Source organism: Setaria viridis, chromosome 2 (genome assembly GCF_005286985.2).
Source record: "Setaria viridis chromosome 2, Setaria_viridis_v4.0, whole genome shotgun sequence".
In the NCBI taxonomy this organism is placed as follows: domain Eukaryota; kingdom Viridiplantae; phylum Streptophyta; class Magnoliopsida; order Poales; family Poaceae; genus Setaria; species Setaria viridis.
In genome coordinates, this window is record NC_048264.2 from 1,922,651 (window position 1) to 1,936,251 (window position 13,601).

The 13,601-nt window shown below is 50.4% G+C and overlaps 1 protein-coding gene across 1 annotated transcript; it reads left to right on the top strand.

Annotated features, from left to right (window-relative positions):
* Nucleotides 1-3,983: 3,983 nt before the first annotated feature.
* LOC117842875 (uncharacterized) lies at nt 3,984-5,143 on the top strand. Its single transcript, XM_034723401.2, has one exon. It carries the CDS (start codon nt 4,121-4,123, stop codon nt 4,709-4,711), a length of 591 nt encoding a protein of 196 aa, XP_034579292.1. The 5' UTR covers nt 3,984-4,120; the 3' UTR covers nt 4,712-5,143.
* The last annotated feature ends 8,458 nt before the right edge of the window (nt 5,144-13,601 follow it).

Here is a 13,601-nt window from a genome sequence, read left to right on the forward strand (position 1 = left end):
GCATGTGCATGCGCATGGCAAGCATCGAAATTCGCGTGCATCCGTCCATGTTGCATTGCGCACCAGCTGCGCCAGCGCGCCCTAGCCGGCCGCTAGGGTTGGGCCCAGGAAAAGACAAGGTTCGTACGTTCTGTGTCCAGGTACTTCCACGACTCCTGCTGCCAACAAATTATCACCAGCAGAAATCTTGAAGCCGAACAGTAACAGGAACAATATCCGGAGCGCCGAGTGCGGTGCACCTAGCTAGCCAGAGCCGAGAGCTAGTAGGTTCATGCATGGTCCGCGCACAGCATTTAGTGCAATAACACGACCATATTTGTGCACCGAAACCAGGCATTCTTCTTTCTTGCCACGACGTCTACACGTTCGGGGTGGAACGGTTGCACTGTTGGTTCATGAACTAGATAAGGACACGTACGTACATCATGTGCGTGGCATTACATTACACGAATTTCGATGTTTGTGCACTCTTGTGTCCGCATATCTAGTGTTCGTTCGTCCGGGAGGCGACAAATTTCGCATCGCGACGATGCGTACACGTCGTCACGTACGCTCCCAGTTTATCCAGTACCGCGGCGTGCAAATAAAACAGCCAAAGGTCCGACAAAGTCCAAGGTCATCAGCAGCAACAGAAACAATATCCGGAGCGCCGAATGCACTGCATCGCGTCTAGAATGGGTCGTTGGGGTCGATGCATGTTTCTCGCCACGAAGCACGGGACCTGCGACTGCTAATGGGCACACCATCGGACGGTCCACCACGCCAGATTTAATTTATGCTGGCACATAAAATTTAATGTGCTAGCAGGTGTGATTGGCACCCACCAGCAGAAAGCTTCCTTAGCTGATAGGGGAGCACCTGCTAGCACAGAAATCACTGTGCTGGTGAGCAACATAAGCCACCCACCACCCACCAGGACAGATGGACCATCTGTGCTGGCGGGCGGGGTCCATCTGTGCTAGCGGGTGGTTTATGTCGCTCGCCAGCACAGACCTCGCGCAGATAAGATCGTGGGCATCTTCTTCCCTAGCCAACCTTCCGTAGTAGTTTTAATATTAGCGTGGCAAAAAATAGCTCTATTCCAAATGTTGGATTTTTAATAATATGAATTATATATTATGTACGATGCAGTTTTGAATAATGTGAATTATTTATTATTCAAGTTTGTTGTTACGTGGTTGGAGATACATATTTCAATTTGATTGCTAAAAAGTGGCAGGAAATAGAAATCATAAATAACTCACGGAAAATAATATATTGAATGAAAAAATACATATTCTTGGAACCATCTATGCTGACGAGTGATGTAAGCACCCGCAAGCACAGAAAGTATCTATGCTAGTGGGTGGCTAATGTCGTCCGTCAGCATAGCGGACGAGCACAGACGGCATTTGTGCTGGGTTAAGGTTGTTGACAGGTCTCGCACCTGCGAGCACAAACCTGTTCTAGCCGCCAGCACATATACTTCCCGGCGCAGTGGTCCTCGCGCCCTCCCCCAGGCGTCCAGCTATACCAGCTCTTCCGCGCGGGCGGGGTTGGGAGATGGAGTCGTCGCCGTCGTCGTAGAACGGACAAGTGCCCGGCCGTCTCGTCGCGACGCGCCCATACATGCAAGCGTCAAGCGTGAACCGTCGACGTCGAGCATGCATGCTATGTATTTTTGTGCACCGAAACCATGCGTTCTTGCCATGATGTCTACACGTTCTGGTGGGAAGGTCGTTGACGATAGACACCGTTCGTTCATGAAGTATCGTTCATGAAGTAGATAAGGACAGGTGCGTACATCAACGTACATCATGTGCATGGCCGATGGCGTTCCTCCTCCGCGCGCGTCCATGTACGTGCACCCTGTGTCCGCCGTACATCTAGGGTTAGTTTAGTTTGTTCGTCCGGGAGACGACAATTATTCCTGCATCGCGAGGCGACGACGGTGCGTCGTCACGTACGACACTCCCAGCTTAGCCGATCCAGTACCTTGGCATGCAAAACAACGAACAAAGGTCTGGTGCCAAAGTCCAAGGTGAGCAGCAACGTGATGCCCATCCGCTAGTTTTGTAGGCACCCGCGCATGCAGAAGCGACGACCTGCGACGAAGACGACTGAGACCATTGGGCGGCCACGTGATGCCCATCCGACGGTCCTCACGCGCCCCGCCACGCGTCCCGTGTGGGCACACCACCAGGTCTCCCGCGGAGATGGACTCGTCGTGGTCTCACGGATATCGTCGACGTCGACTCGTCGCCGTAGTATGACGGCCAATGAGAGCCCGGCCGTCACGTCGTTCGCCCATACGTGCAGGCGTCAAGCGTGAAACCTCATGCAAGCATGCATGCATGCATGCACCGCGCCAATCGCAAGTGTTTGCGCGCGCGGTGGCACCCGGCCGCCCCGGCCGTCTCCTCTCTGCTAGCTCTCGTTTGTCTCGACCCATTCGCTCCTCCCGAGGAAACAAACCGCTGCAAGGTTTTTTCCCCCATTTTCTGTCCTAAAGGAAACTAAACAAAAGGACAAAGTAGAGCTTCTACCACTACTACTATCTCCTACCTTCGGATAGAAGCCTAGAACGGTAGCTCGACGCCACCGAGTTTCTGCGAAAACCATTTGCTTTTTTTGCACGCTTTTTTGCCCGCTGTTTTCAGAAATTTTAGCAGTAGCCTAGCCTTTTCTGTTTCTCGAGAATATTGGTCTTCATCATGAAGCTACGTACTTTGTAGCAGGCACTAAAGTTTGCACTAGCAGCTTTGCAGCACAAGTTGGCCTGGCCGCCCCCAAAAATTCGTGATCGATATTTCGGCCTCACGATCGGAATTAATTAAAGTGCACGACGCAGCAAGTCAACCAGTGCAACTTGCTACCACTTACTCGCGCGCACGCGTGCGTGTTCTGCCGAAACACGTCGCCGCCGGAGCAAGCAAGGAGCATGTATTTTTCACTCCTGATTTTACACTGTGACAGCGACCTCGTGTCTCGATCTGATATGCACTAGTCCTGGGTACGTCCCCAAACTGTACGTCATTTTTTAGTTTTTTTCTAGGTACATACACATAAATATAGTGTATGTCCAAATGCATACGAACATGTATGAAATTAAAAAAGTCAAAACGACCTACAATTTAAAACGGATGGATACGTAATATTTATTGCGTATACTGACATTATTTGACATACGTGTCATAGCAATCGCAGTTATGCTTACACACGGTCAGCTAGTCTCGATGAAATAATCTCGCAACTCATTACTCGGTCCGTCCAAACTTATGAGAAAAATTTAAATAACCTGCAATTTTAAAACAGAGGAAGTAGTTCATCCGTTCTTAAATATATATCCGTTCTAAAATACATGACGCCATTAACTTTTTACTCTAACTTTGACCACCAATATCTATTGAACGAGTTAGTTAACTAAAGTAAAATATGTATCATTATATCTATTGTCAAATGTACTTTAGATTTAACCTGTAGGTTTATTTATTTGATAAATATTTATAAAAAAAATGAATAGTCAAATAAATGAAAAAAAATCAACGCGTCGTATATCGAAGAACGGAGACCGTAAACTTGACCACCGTATCCTCTAACGGATCGGAGCTGATCACCCCGGCGCCGTTGCTTGCCCACCTGGCTACACTACACGACACATCCGCGAGTGGCATTGTCTTTGGCGCCGTGTGCCGCTACGTTTACGTATACGCCCCTCTCTACGTACACTGCCGAGCCCATACGCCCGCGTACGTATCCTATCCACCACGGTACCGCCTTTATTCCGTAACGAGCCGAGCGGAGGAGCAAGCAAGTAAATAAAAAAAAAAGCCGGAACGGCAAAATCCCGGAGTCCACGCAGGTCAGCTGGCCCCAGCGGCACGCCAGCCTGTCATGCTCCCTCCCCGCTTCCTGTCCAAGCCAAGCCCAGCTGATATTTCCCACTACACGACAAGTCCTCCCCCACCCCAAGCCTAGTCGCCTATAAATGCCGACCCCGCCTCCACCCCCATCGCCATCTCATCTCGTTCCCCTCTCCTCTTCCCCCATCAGATCATCAGACCACCACGAGACACCGTGAACCGCCGGCGCCAGCGACACGAAGCAGACCGATCGATCACACATACCGACGATTACACCAATGGGGCTGTGCCTGTCGAGCGGCGCGGTGGGCGACGCCGCCAGGGCGGCGGCGGCTGGCGCGCCGAGGGACACCGCCCTCGTGCTGCTGCCCACCGGGGAGCTGCGTGAGTACCCGCGCCCGGCGACGGCGGCGCGGGTGCTGGAGGACGCTTCCGCCTCCAATGACGGCGGCGGGTGGTTCCTGTGCGACGCGGACCGGATGGGGTTCGAGGGCCCCGTGGCGGCCGTGGGCGCGGACGAGGAGCTCCGCGCGGGGCAGATCTACTTCGTGCTCCCCGCCGGGGCGCGCCGCCGCGGGCTCAGCCGCGAGGAGGTCGCCGCGCTCGCCGTAAGGGCCTCCGCCGCGCTCTCCAGGGCCTCCGCCGCCGCCGCCAACGGATCGGGTTCGGGGAGGCGGAGGCGCGGCGCCGTCGCGCCCCTCGTCTTCGCGCCGCCGGAGGAGGAGCACCAGGAGCTTGAGCGGACCTCCTCTTACAAGGTGGCGCCGCCGCAGCCGAAGCGGCGCCCGGCGGCCCGCCCGGGAAGGCGGCTCGAGCGGTTCGCTTCGGATCTCACGGCGATCCCCGAGTGCGAGATGAGCAGTGAGTAGCGGCTACCTGGACGCACCGGATTTCGAGCGATCACTGAACGAATCCAAGCGAGACTGCACTGCCGTTTCCCGATCTCCCAATCAGCCGGACCCTGGATTGTTGCGGACGCTCCCGACGCAGAGGACGACGACGACGGAGGAAACAAAAGCCACGCCCAGGTGGGTGGACCCCACGCGGCGATGCGCCGCCGTGTGGTGATCGGACGAATGGTGGTGGTGGTGTGGTTTTGGCACGAAAGCTGAACCGAACTGAATCATCCATCGGTTTGGAGGAATTCGGGATACGGCCTGATGAACATTCGTAGGAATTCGTAGGAATTTTGGTCTTGAGTTAGCTGAGCTGGTGCACGTGATTCAGATGTCGGTTGGTTGCTTTGCAGCTGAACAACGAAATGTGAATAGAGTATTTCTTGCTGAGAAAACAATTCTGCACATGCCTCTGCACTCTGCTCAAATTCTTGCGTACTCCGTAACCTGATAACCTGAAGAAGCTTTCACTGACCCTGCAGAATTCGTTCAGGTTCTCTACTCTGGCGCACTGCCGTTTTCAGTCCGATTGGAAAATTACAGTGTCCTTCCATCAAATACAAGCACGAGTACTGCTCTTTGCATTCTTAATTACTAATACCGCAATGGTTTACGCATATGTTCAGTCAAATGCTACGTTTTGTCCTCGCTGATGTGCACGAAAGGGTTGGTAGTTATAATAGCATGGCACTCTGCTTCTTCTCCTGCAGAGCAGAGCAGCTGTGAGCCGGGTTACCAGAGAAAGAAACATAATTTTGGTGAGACGTCTGAAACTCTGAATTGACAACATGGCTCCGACCTCCGAGTGGTTGCTAGCTTGAGATGAGTTTGTTCCGTCTTTTGGAGGGTAGAAGAACAAGCGAGCCAAATACGGAGCTTCTTTCCCGTCCCGGACAAAGAAAGATACGATACATACGCGGAGTACTTAGTTTTCAGAGACGTGTGCGGTTTTGTGGTGGAGCTGGGATTTGGGTGCTGCAGCGACAGCATCGTACCAGTTTCAGATACTAAGGTTGATAACTTGGTAACTATGCCTGTCAGCAAAATTGCTGATGTAACATGTTATTTAATGATGATGAAATTCTTGATGAAATTTTTACTGAAGCTGACCTTGTGCGAAGCCCCTGTCGCGTGGACGTGTCGTGTCCTGAGCCGTCCAATGGGTGGCTAGGCGCGCAACGGCACTACGGAGTAGAGAGCACACTACGGAGATGGCCTCCAGCTCACTCGCCTGGCGTCCTCCCCGTCACGCGCGCGTAGACGGTAGACCCGTTGGCCGTGCCTGCACACGGCGGGCGGGCGGCCGGCCGTTGGTTCGTGGAGCAAACAGTAGATATGCTTCTCATTTTTTCTAAACCTTTTAGACTTCTACTAGAAAATGGAGACCATGAGCCTCTTCAGGCTTAACAACCACCCCCCCAAGCAGGCGCGAAGTCACGTTGGGTGCAAGTTCCTTGAGCAGTGCACCATGATCAATTTAAGCCTACCTTCACCCCTGTCCTTGAGCTTAAGTACAACCTTTTGGTTAAATTTTCACGTGTGTTTTCCTCGTTGATGTGATGCGCATGGAAGCGTCAACAGCTATGACATGTGGAATGAGAGCTTTTTATTTTGGGGGAAAGAATTAATGTGGAATGAGAGATGTCATTAGTAGCTTAGATGACTTGTTTTCCTGGATGGGAGGTCAGTGATAGAAATAAGCGGTTGCTAGGCTATTAGGTGCTCACCAATTCGAGCTTTACAAAAAAGGAAAAAGAAAGGGAGTGCATGCTCGACGCTGAGAATGCGATCGAGATGCATATATGCACAAACATACGTGCCTGGAATCCACCATCAGTTTTGTACTTTTGTTCCGCCTTTTCGTTTGGAGGGTAGAGCGAGCTAGAGCAAGCCAAATACGGCGCTTCTTTTTATTTCCGTCCCGGGACAAAGATGACAATACGTACGCGTAGTTTTCGGAGAGCGAGAAGGTTGTGGACGTGCATGTAGTTCCGTGGCGGAGCTGCATTCGCGAGCTGCCGTGCGGCTGTGCCTTCCCTTGTGTGCCGCCCTGTCGTCGTCTCGTCGTCCGGAACGAGATGATGGCCTCCAGCTCGCTCGCTCGCTCGCTTGCTTTGCCGTCTCGTTCCGCCGTTGGCTTGTCTGCACACGGCGGCCGTTCCATATCGATCGAGGCGCGTCCTGGCCCCGCTTGCGTCAGCTTGACAGCGAGCTTGCACACGAGCAGGCGAGCAGCGTCGTGGGTGCCGCACGGACGACGCGCGGGCACGTGCGGGCTGGGTGCCGCACGCCCATCGCCGCGTGATGTTGCCGGCCGCCGGGCGCGCCCACTAGATCTATATATAGTACTCTAGTCTACTAGTAGAAGAGGCAAAAAGATACGAGCTGCAGCTGGCGCGAGCATCAAGTGAAGTCAACTCGATCCATGGATCGATCGGGTGTGCAAGCTGGAAGAGCCGCCGCACCGTGGCCACGCGAGTGCGGTGATGCCCCGCCTACAGTTTAGGTGTAGGGTGCGGCGCGGCGAGCAGACCACGCGTGCCTGCCCGCACCATCAGTCGTAGAAAGTGATGCCCGGCCGGAACGGAAAGGAACCAAGCAGCCAGCCAACTGTTAGGTTTAGGAGCTGTTTGGAGGCAAACCACTAAAGTTTAGCACCTGTCACATCGGATATTTGAATACTAATTAGGAGTATTAAATATAGTCTAATTATAAAACTAATTGCACAGATCGAGTCTAATTCGAGAGACGAATCTATTAAGCCTAATTAGTCCATGATTTGACAATATGGTTGCTACAGTAACCATTTGCTAATGATGGATTAATTAGACTTAATAAATTCGTCTTGCGAATTAGATTCCATCTGTGCAATTAGTTTTGTAATTATCTCATGTTTAATCCTTCTAATTAGCATCTGAACATCCGATATGACCCTGCTAAAGTTTAGCGCATCGTGTCCAAACACCCCCTTAGTCTCACGTCGAAAGTTGATGACGGGGAGTATAATATATAGGTGAAGGCAGCCTTCACCAATCATGCTAGTCTTTTAGGTTGAGTTAGATCTAAGATTTTGTTATTGTGGGCTGCGGTGGACCTGGGTCTGGTGGGGCGTCGACTCGTGGGTATAACGGCCTGGGTTGCTTGTGATGGAAGAGTTGGACCCGATGTGTGACGGAGGAGATTGTTAGGTTTAGTCCCACATCGGAAATTGTTGGTTGGGGAGTACAACATATAGGTGGGGGCAGCCCTCACCCATCGGGCTAGGCTTTTGGGTTATTGTTGTGGGCTTCGGTGGACCTGGGCTTGTTAGGGTGCTGGCTCGTGAGTAATAGCGACTGGGCTGAGATCCTCTACGCACTCTAACAAGAGTTATTAGGATCAAAAGGTAGGAAACCTGGAACATCTCTGAGAACAGGGTGCAGGTGCACGGAAAAACCAATGGTGAGAATCAGAGCTTGGGTGTTTGGATCTATGGACTAATTTTTAGTTCAGGTCATATAGGATGTTTGGATACCAATTAGAAGAACTAAATATGAACTAATTATAAAACTAATTGCATAAACGAGGACTAATTCGCGAGACGAATCTATTAGGCCTAATTAATCCATAATTAGCACACTGTAGCATCACATGGGCTAATCATGGACTAATTAGGCTTAATAGATTCATCTTGCGAATTAATCCTCGTTTATGCAATTAGTTTTATCATTAAACTATATTTAATACTCTAAACATCCAATATAATAGGAGGGACTGAAGCTTAGTTCGGAGTATCCAAACACCGCATGCAAAGTTGTGCATGTGTTTGTGCTTACGTGTGGGCTGTAGAGTACGAGATGGGTGCTGTACGTTGCTGCGTGATTAGCTCATGGAGACACCGTGAGGTTCGAGTAGCCGGAAAACTCGATCTCGATGGATCTCAGTGGTGGACGTGCACAAGGCCATAATGACTAAGGCAGAGCGCAGGTGATGGTGTGGCCAATATACTTTTCAAAAAAAAATGATGTGGCCAATATCTTTGCGCACATGATTATTGGATGACGACGGGTGGGTTCGGTGTTGAACCGAACCAGATAGTCCGCGGATTGGTGTGGACAGTCCAGTGATCGCCAAGCCAACTCGGTTGGATCAGTTTATTGCGACGAGGTGCCGTGGAGGAGTGTGGTAGGGTTGTACGTACAATGGAGTTACAAGGCACGACGGGGTGTTGGGGAAGCTGATGGAGAATTGCAACAGGCGAAGGAGGAAAGGTAGCATGGACCTGACCTCGGGCCGTGTTGCAGGCTCGTTGGCAGCGAGCGAAGGCTGTCGATGGTGTTCAGTCATGGTGCACATGTCTATTGATAGGAGCGCGATGGCGGTTCAATCGGTGCTCAGAAGCGACGAAGTCAATGGCAAGTTGACATGGTCGGTGTGGAGCAGCTCATTGGTAGTCTACCTATGATGGGTAGATCGGGCCGAACAGTTTGCGGGGCACGAGACGGACAGTTCAGGATGGCCGGCGGACAATTCACTTGGAGGGTAAACATACCGTGATGCATGGTGGAGAGACTGACGGCAACAAGCTAGTTAGACTGCAAGTCAGAGGCAGCGATAGGATCAGCAATGACGACATAGCGACAGGCTCGTAGGGGGAAGCGGCACGATGCTGGGATCCCGGAGTGACCGGTGTTGCGGTATTGGGAAGGAGCGCCCGTAGTCATGCCCCGTGGATCTAGGCTTTGGCTAAACCTCGTCAACAAAAATCGTGTCTCCGTTATTGTACATGATCATGCAAGTTCATCTCGGTAGATACAATCAACGTTTCCGTTGGTGGAGATTAGTGGACGAAGGCGTGGAGGGTTAATTTCTAACTAGTGGTCCCTAGCGTACCATGGCCCGGGGCGGCCCAGCATCAACCGCGCATCATGATCCCATCAGGGAGGGTGGTCTCTCTACCTGCTCTGCTCTCTGGTGCGTCCGTGTGTTGAGCTTGAGCATCAACGGCCGGCAGCAGGCAGCCTGCGCTGGATCCGTTGCAGATCCTCGTGTACTTGAAGTTAGTTGCAGTCCCGGATAACCAAGAAACTAATTCCTGCAATCCTGCAGGATACAGGTGGGGAGATGTAACGAGCGCCCAGGGTTGCACAGCACACGGCAAGCCCGACCGACTCCGGAACGCTTGCGCACCAACACCTTTACAACCTTCACAGGATGTGCAGGTGTTTTTTTTTTAAAAAAAATTACATATATGCAGGTGTTCATATGAAAAAAGGAGGAGCTTTGCATCTGTTGAGCTTTACACACACCAGCGGCATAAGCAAAAAAAGGAGGATTCCAGGAGGTGACCGTCCCGTCCGTGGGAAACTGGGAATAATCATCTCATCCGTCACTGCAGGCGGCTGCTAGCTACGGGCTCAGGTCATGTAGTAATAAGAGGGCTAGGGTGCGGCGAACAGACCGCGCGCCCACTCGCAGCTCGCTGCTAACTAGAGTCTACTGGTACAGAGCTACGAGCTACCACTGCCGGCGTAGCCATGGACCATCGATCCATCCTAGTGTATGTATACCGTATGGGTAGCTGCATGCATCAGCTGGGAAGAAGAAGCGTGGCGAACCTCACTTCCAACGCAATAGGCAGAGCATATTCCGGCATCAGGTTGCAGATGTCCGCCCCCGCCGTTCAATAGCCATAGCCAGCTGCTCTCAACTGGAGAGCTCATCTCCCTCTCTCTCTCTCTCTCGATCTCTCGATCTCTCGATCCGGTGCCATGGGCCATCGGGGCTGTCGTCCATCTCCACGGCATCCAGCAGCAAGCGGACAGGACAGGACAGGCAAGGAAATCGAAAAATCATTCCCACAATCGGCAGGTGCACCAGTCTTTATCTCCAGGCGTCCATTCTGCTTTAACATTCGCACTCACGCTGCCTCGCGCGGATGTTCGTTGACTGCCTATCCACCGCTCCGACGGCGCCGACATCACCTCTCCTCGCGACACACTGCTCGCCGCGGCCACCTTCTGACTCACCCGCCACCGCATCGTCCTGCGGCTGCCCTTCTCGCCGCCACCTCCTGCGCACCTCACCCGCCGCCGCAACATCCTCTGCCCTGCCCGCCATCTCCGCCGCCGCGACATCCTCCCCGTAGGCATTTCTCCCCCGCAGCCCCCTCTTCCTGCCGTCGCCACCGGATTAGAGCAGTGTTCTCCGCCACTTCTTGTGCTTCACCCGCCGCCGCAAACTCCTCCGGCTGCCCTGCTCGACGCCAGCTCCTCCGTCTCCCCTGGCCATACACCTAATCTGCATCTGACATGGCTTCATAAATTTTCTTTTTCAGTTATTCAGGGGGCGTTTGGATGTCAGTGGCTAAACTTTAGCCCTGTCACATCACACGTTCGGATGCTAATTAGGAGGACTAAATATGAGCTAATTACAAAACTAATAGCAGAACCCCTAGGCTAAATCGCGAGATGAATCTATTAAACATAATTAATCCATCATTAGCAAATGGTTACTGTAGCACCACATTGTCAAATCATGGACTAATTAGGCTTAATAGATTCGTCTCGCGATTTAGCCTAGGGGTTGTGCAATTAATTTTGTAATTAAACTATGTTTAATACTCCTAATTAGTGTCCAAACATTCGATGTGACAGGGGCTAAAATTTAGCCCCTCCCTGCCAAACACCCCCTCAGTTCATTGTACTTTCTTCGATGCCAGCAACCTCCTTTTGCTCACTGCTGCTAACTCTGTCTGCTTCTCTTCTTGGTCAGTTGTTCAGTTGCCAGAATAGGGCAGCAAATAACAGAAAGTGTTTTATCACATTTCAATTGATACTATCTGATCGTTGTGGCTTAATGGATCTTTTGACTGTCTGTCTCTGATTGTTTGTAACTGATGAGCCTATATTCTGAACTGGAACAGACATCTCTGCGGGAGCTCACTACTCTTGGAATCAAGAATGCTGAGAATTTGGCAATTCCAAGTGTTAGAAATGATGTAAGTATTTTTCCAGTCTTTGAGAATGGATATGTTGTTCTCTTGTTAGATGAGGGCAAATCATTATGGTTTAGTGAAATTTTCAGAACAAGCAGTTCATATGCACTACTGTAGCATAATTCAGACCTAAGCATCTCGCTCTTTTCAGAGTCTAATCCTGCATTGTCTCTACTATAACCGAAACCGAGCATAATTCAGACCTAAGCATCTCGCTCTTTTCAGATTCTAATCCTGCATTTTCAGAACAAGCAGTTCATATGCACTACTGTAGCATAATTCAGCCATTGCAGTCTTCTGCAAGCAGCAATTGGAGCGTTCTCTACTGTCTTCCTGACTACCAGGAAAGAATTGCTAGGCATGAAGCTGCTCACTACTTGGGTATGTGATTCTCCTGTCCAGTAAGACTATATCTGCAAAAGAAATTTACTGAATGGAAAGCTTTCCTGAAATTCAGTCGCCTATTTGATTGGCCTCCCTATCCTTGGATATTCTTTGGACATCGGAAAGGAACATGTTAATTTGATAGATGAGCAGTTACAGAAGCTAATATACAGTGGGCAGCTTGATGGAAAGGAACTAGACAGGTAACTCAATTTTTCCATACTTACAATCTACTTCATATTTTGCGTACTTCTGTAGTTCTGTTTATTACTGACACTGCACAATGTAGAATGGACAAAACCTCCACAAGAAAGTGTTGGCAATAGGCCATGATTCAGACTTGTAACTTAGCATTTTTTAAAGTAGGACCATGTCTAACTAGTTGTCACTCCAAGCAGTGGGAAAGAAATGTTCTGTGCTAATACAGAGTACATTCTTACCTTCAGTCCACCCATAACAAACTAACAATTTGCAACGAAATTTCAGGTCCTCCGGCTGGCCTGACCCCACTGCCTCCTTCTCCTGTCATGCGATTCAGATTCAAGGTGGGAGCAGATCAGTTTTGAAATGTTTTGTCAGGAGCATTTCGCCGATCTTTTGTTTCGAGCGATGTGTTCAGATTCAAGACTAGTTAATCGGCTTTGGTTCATCTATCCTAGGTTTAATTAACTGATTTTTACCAGGCTTCGATTTATAGGATATGATTTATACCAAGTCCTTTTTGTCTATGATTGAATACCCAGGGCATGTCTGTTTTTATGCTTAACTGTATAGGCATTGTTGGAATACAATGACTATTGGAAAGGCACTGGAACACCAGTTTGCAGCAATGATGTGAATGGAGTCCGTGGAAGGCAGAGAACTCTGCCACTGAACTCAGTATAATTTTGTTAGGCGGAGACTCCATTATAGATTGTGCTAGTTTTCCATGAGAACGCTGGCATAGAGCTCCATTTTCTCTGAATGTTTAATTACAGGAGGTTTAATCCCCTATCATGAGCTGGAGTGAATGTCCTGTGGTTAATCCTTCCTCTTTTCCGAGTTATGTCTCTGTGCCAACAAAACCTTGTTGTATCAGCACCTTTACCAGATATAAATTGAATAGGAAATAAGGTTTCCAATTACTTAAGCACGATGATTCAGGAGTTACAGATGTGTGTTAAGTTGGTCATCATTCTGAATAAAAAATTCACAATAAAACGTGGAACTGATAGGTCCTTTGTCTATGCTTTATTCAGATGTGAATTTTCAGAGAGATGTGAAATACTGTTCCCAATAATAGTTCTTTCTTTCGGTGGACTGTTCCTTCCTTTATTCATCTGGACAAAGTGTACTGTACAAATGCTAGTAGTCCAGATTCTCCTCGTACCTCTGCGTCCTCACCAAGGCCGGCGCCGCGCACGCCGCCACCATCCTCGCCACCGCCCGCCGCAGCGGCACCACCCTCCGCCGGCGCAGCGGCCGTCGTGCCGGGCCTCGACGGCGGCGCCGTCGACGCGCTGT

Coding starts and splice junctions, on each gene's coding strand:
- LOC117842875 (XM_034723401.2), top strand. CDS start 4,121: ATGGGGCTGTGCCTGTCGAGCGGCGCGGTGGGCGACGCCGCCAGGGCG.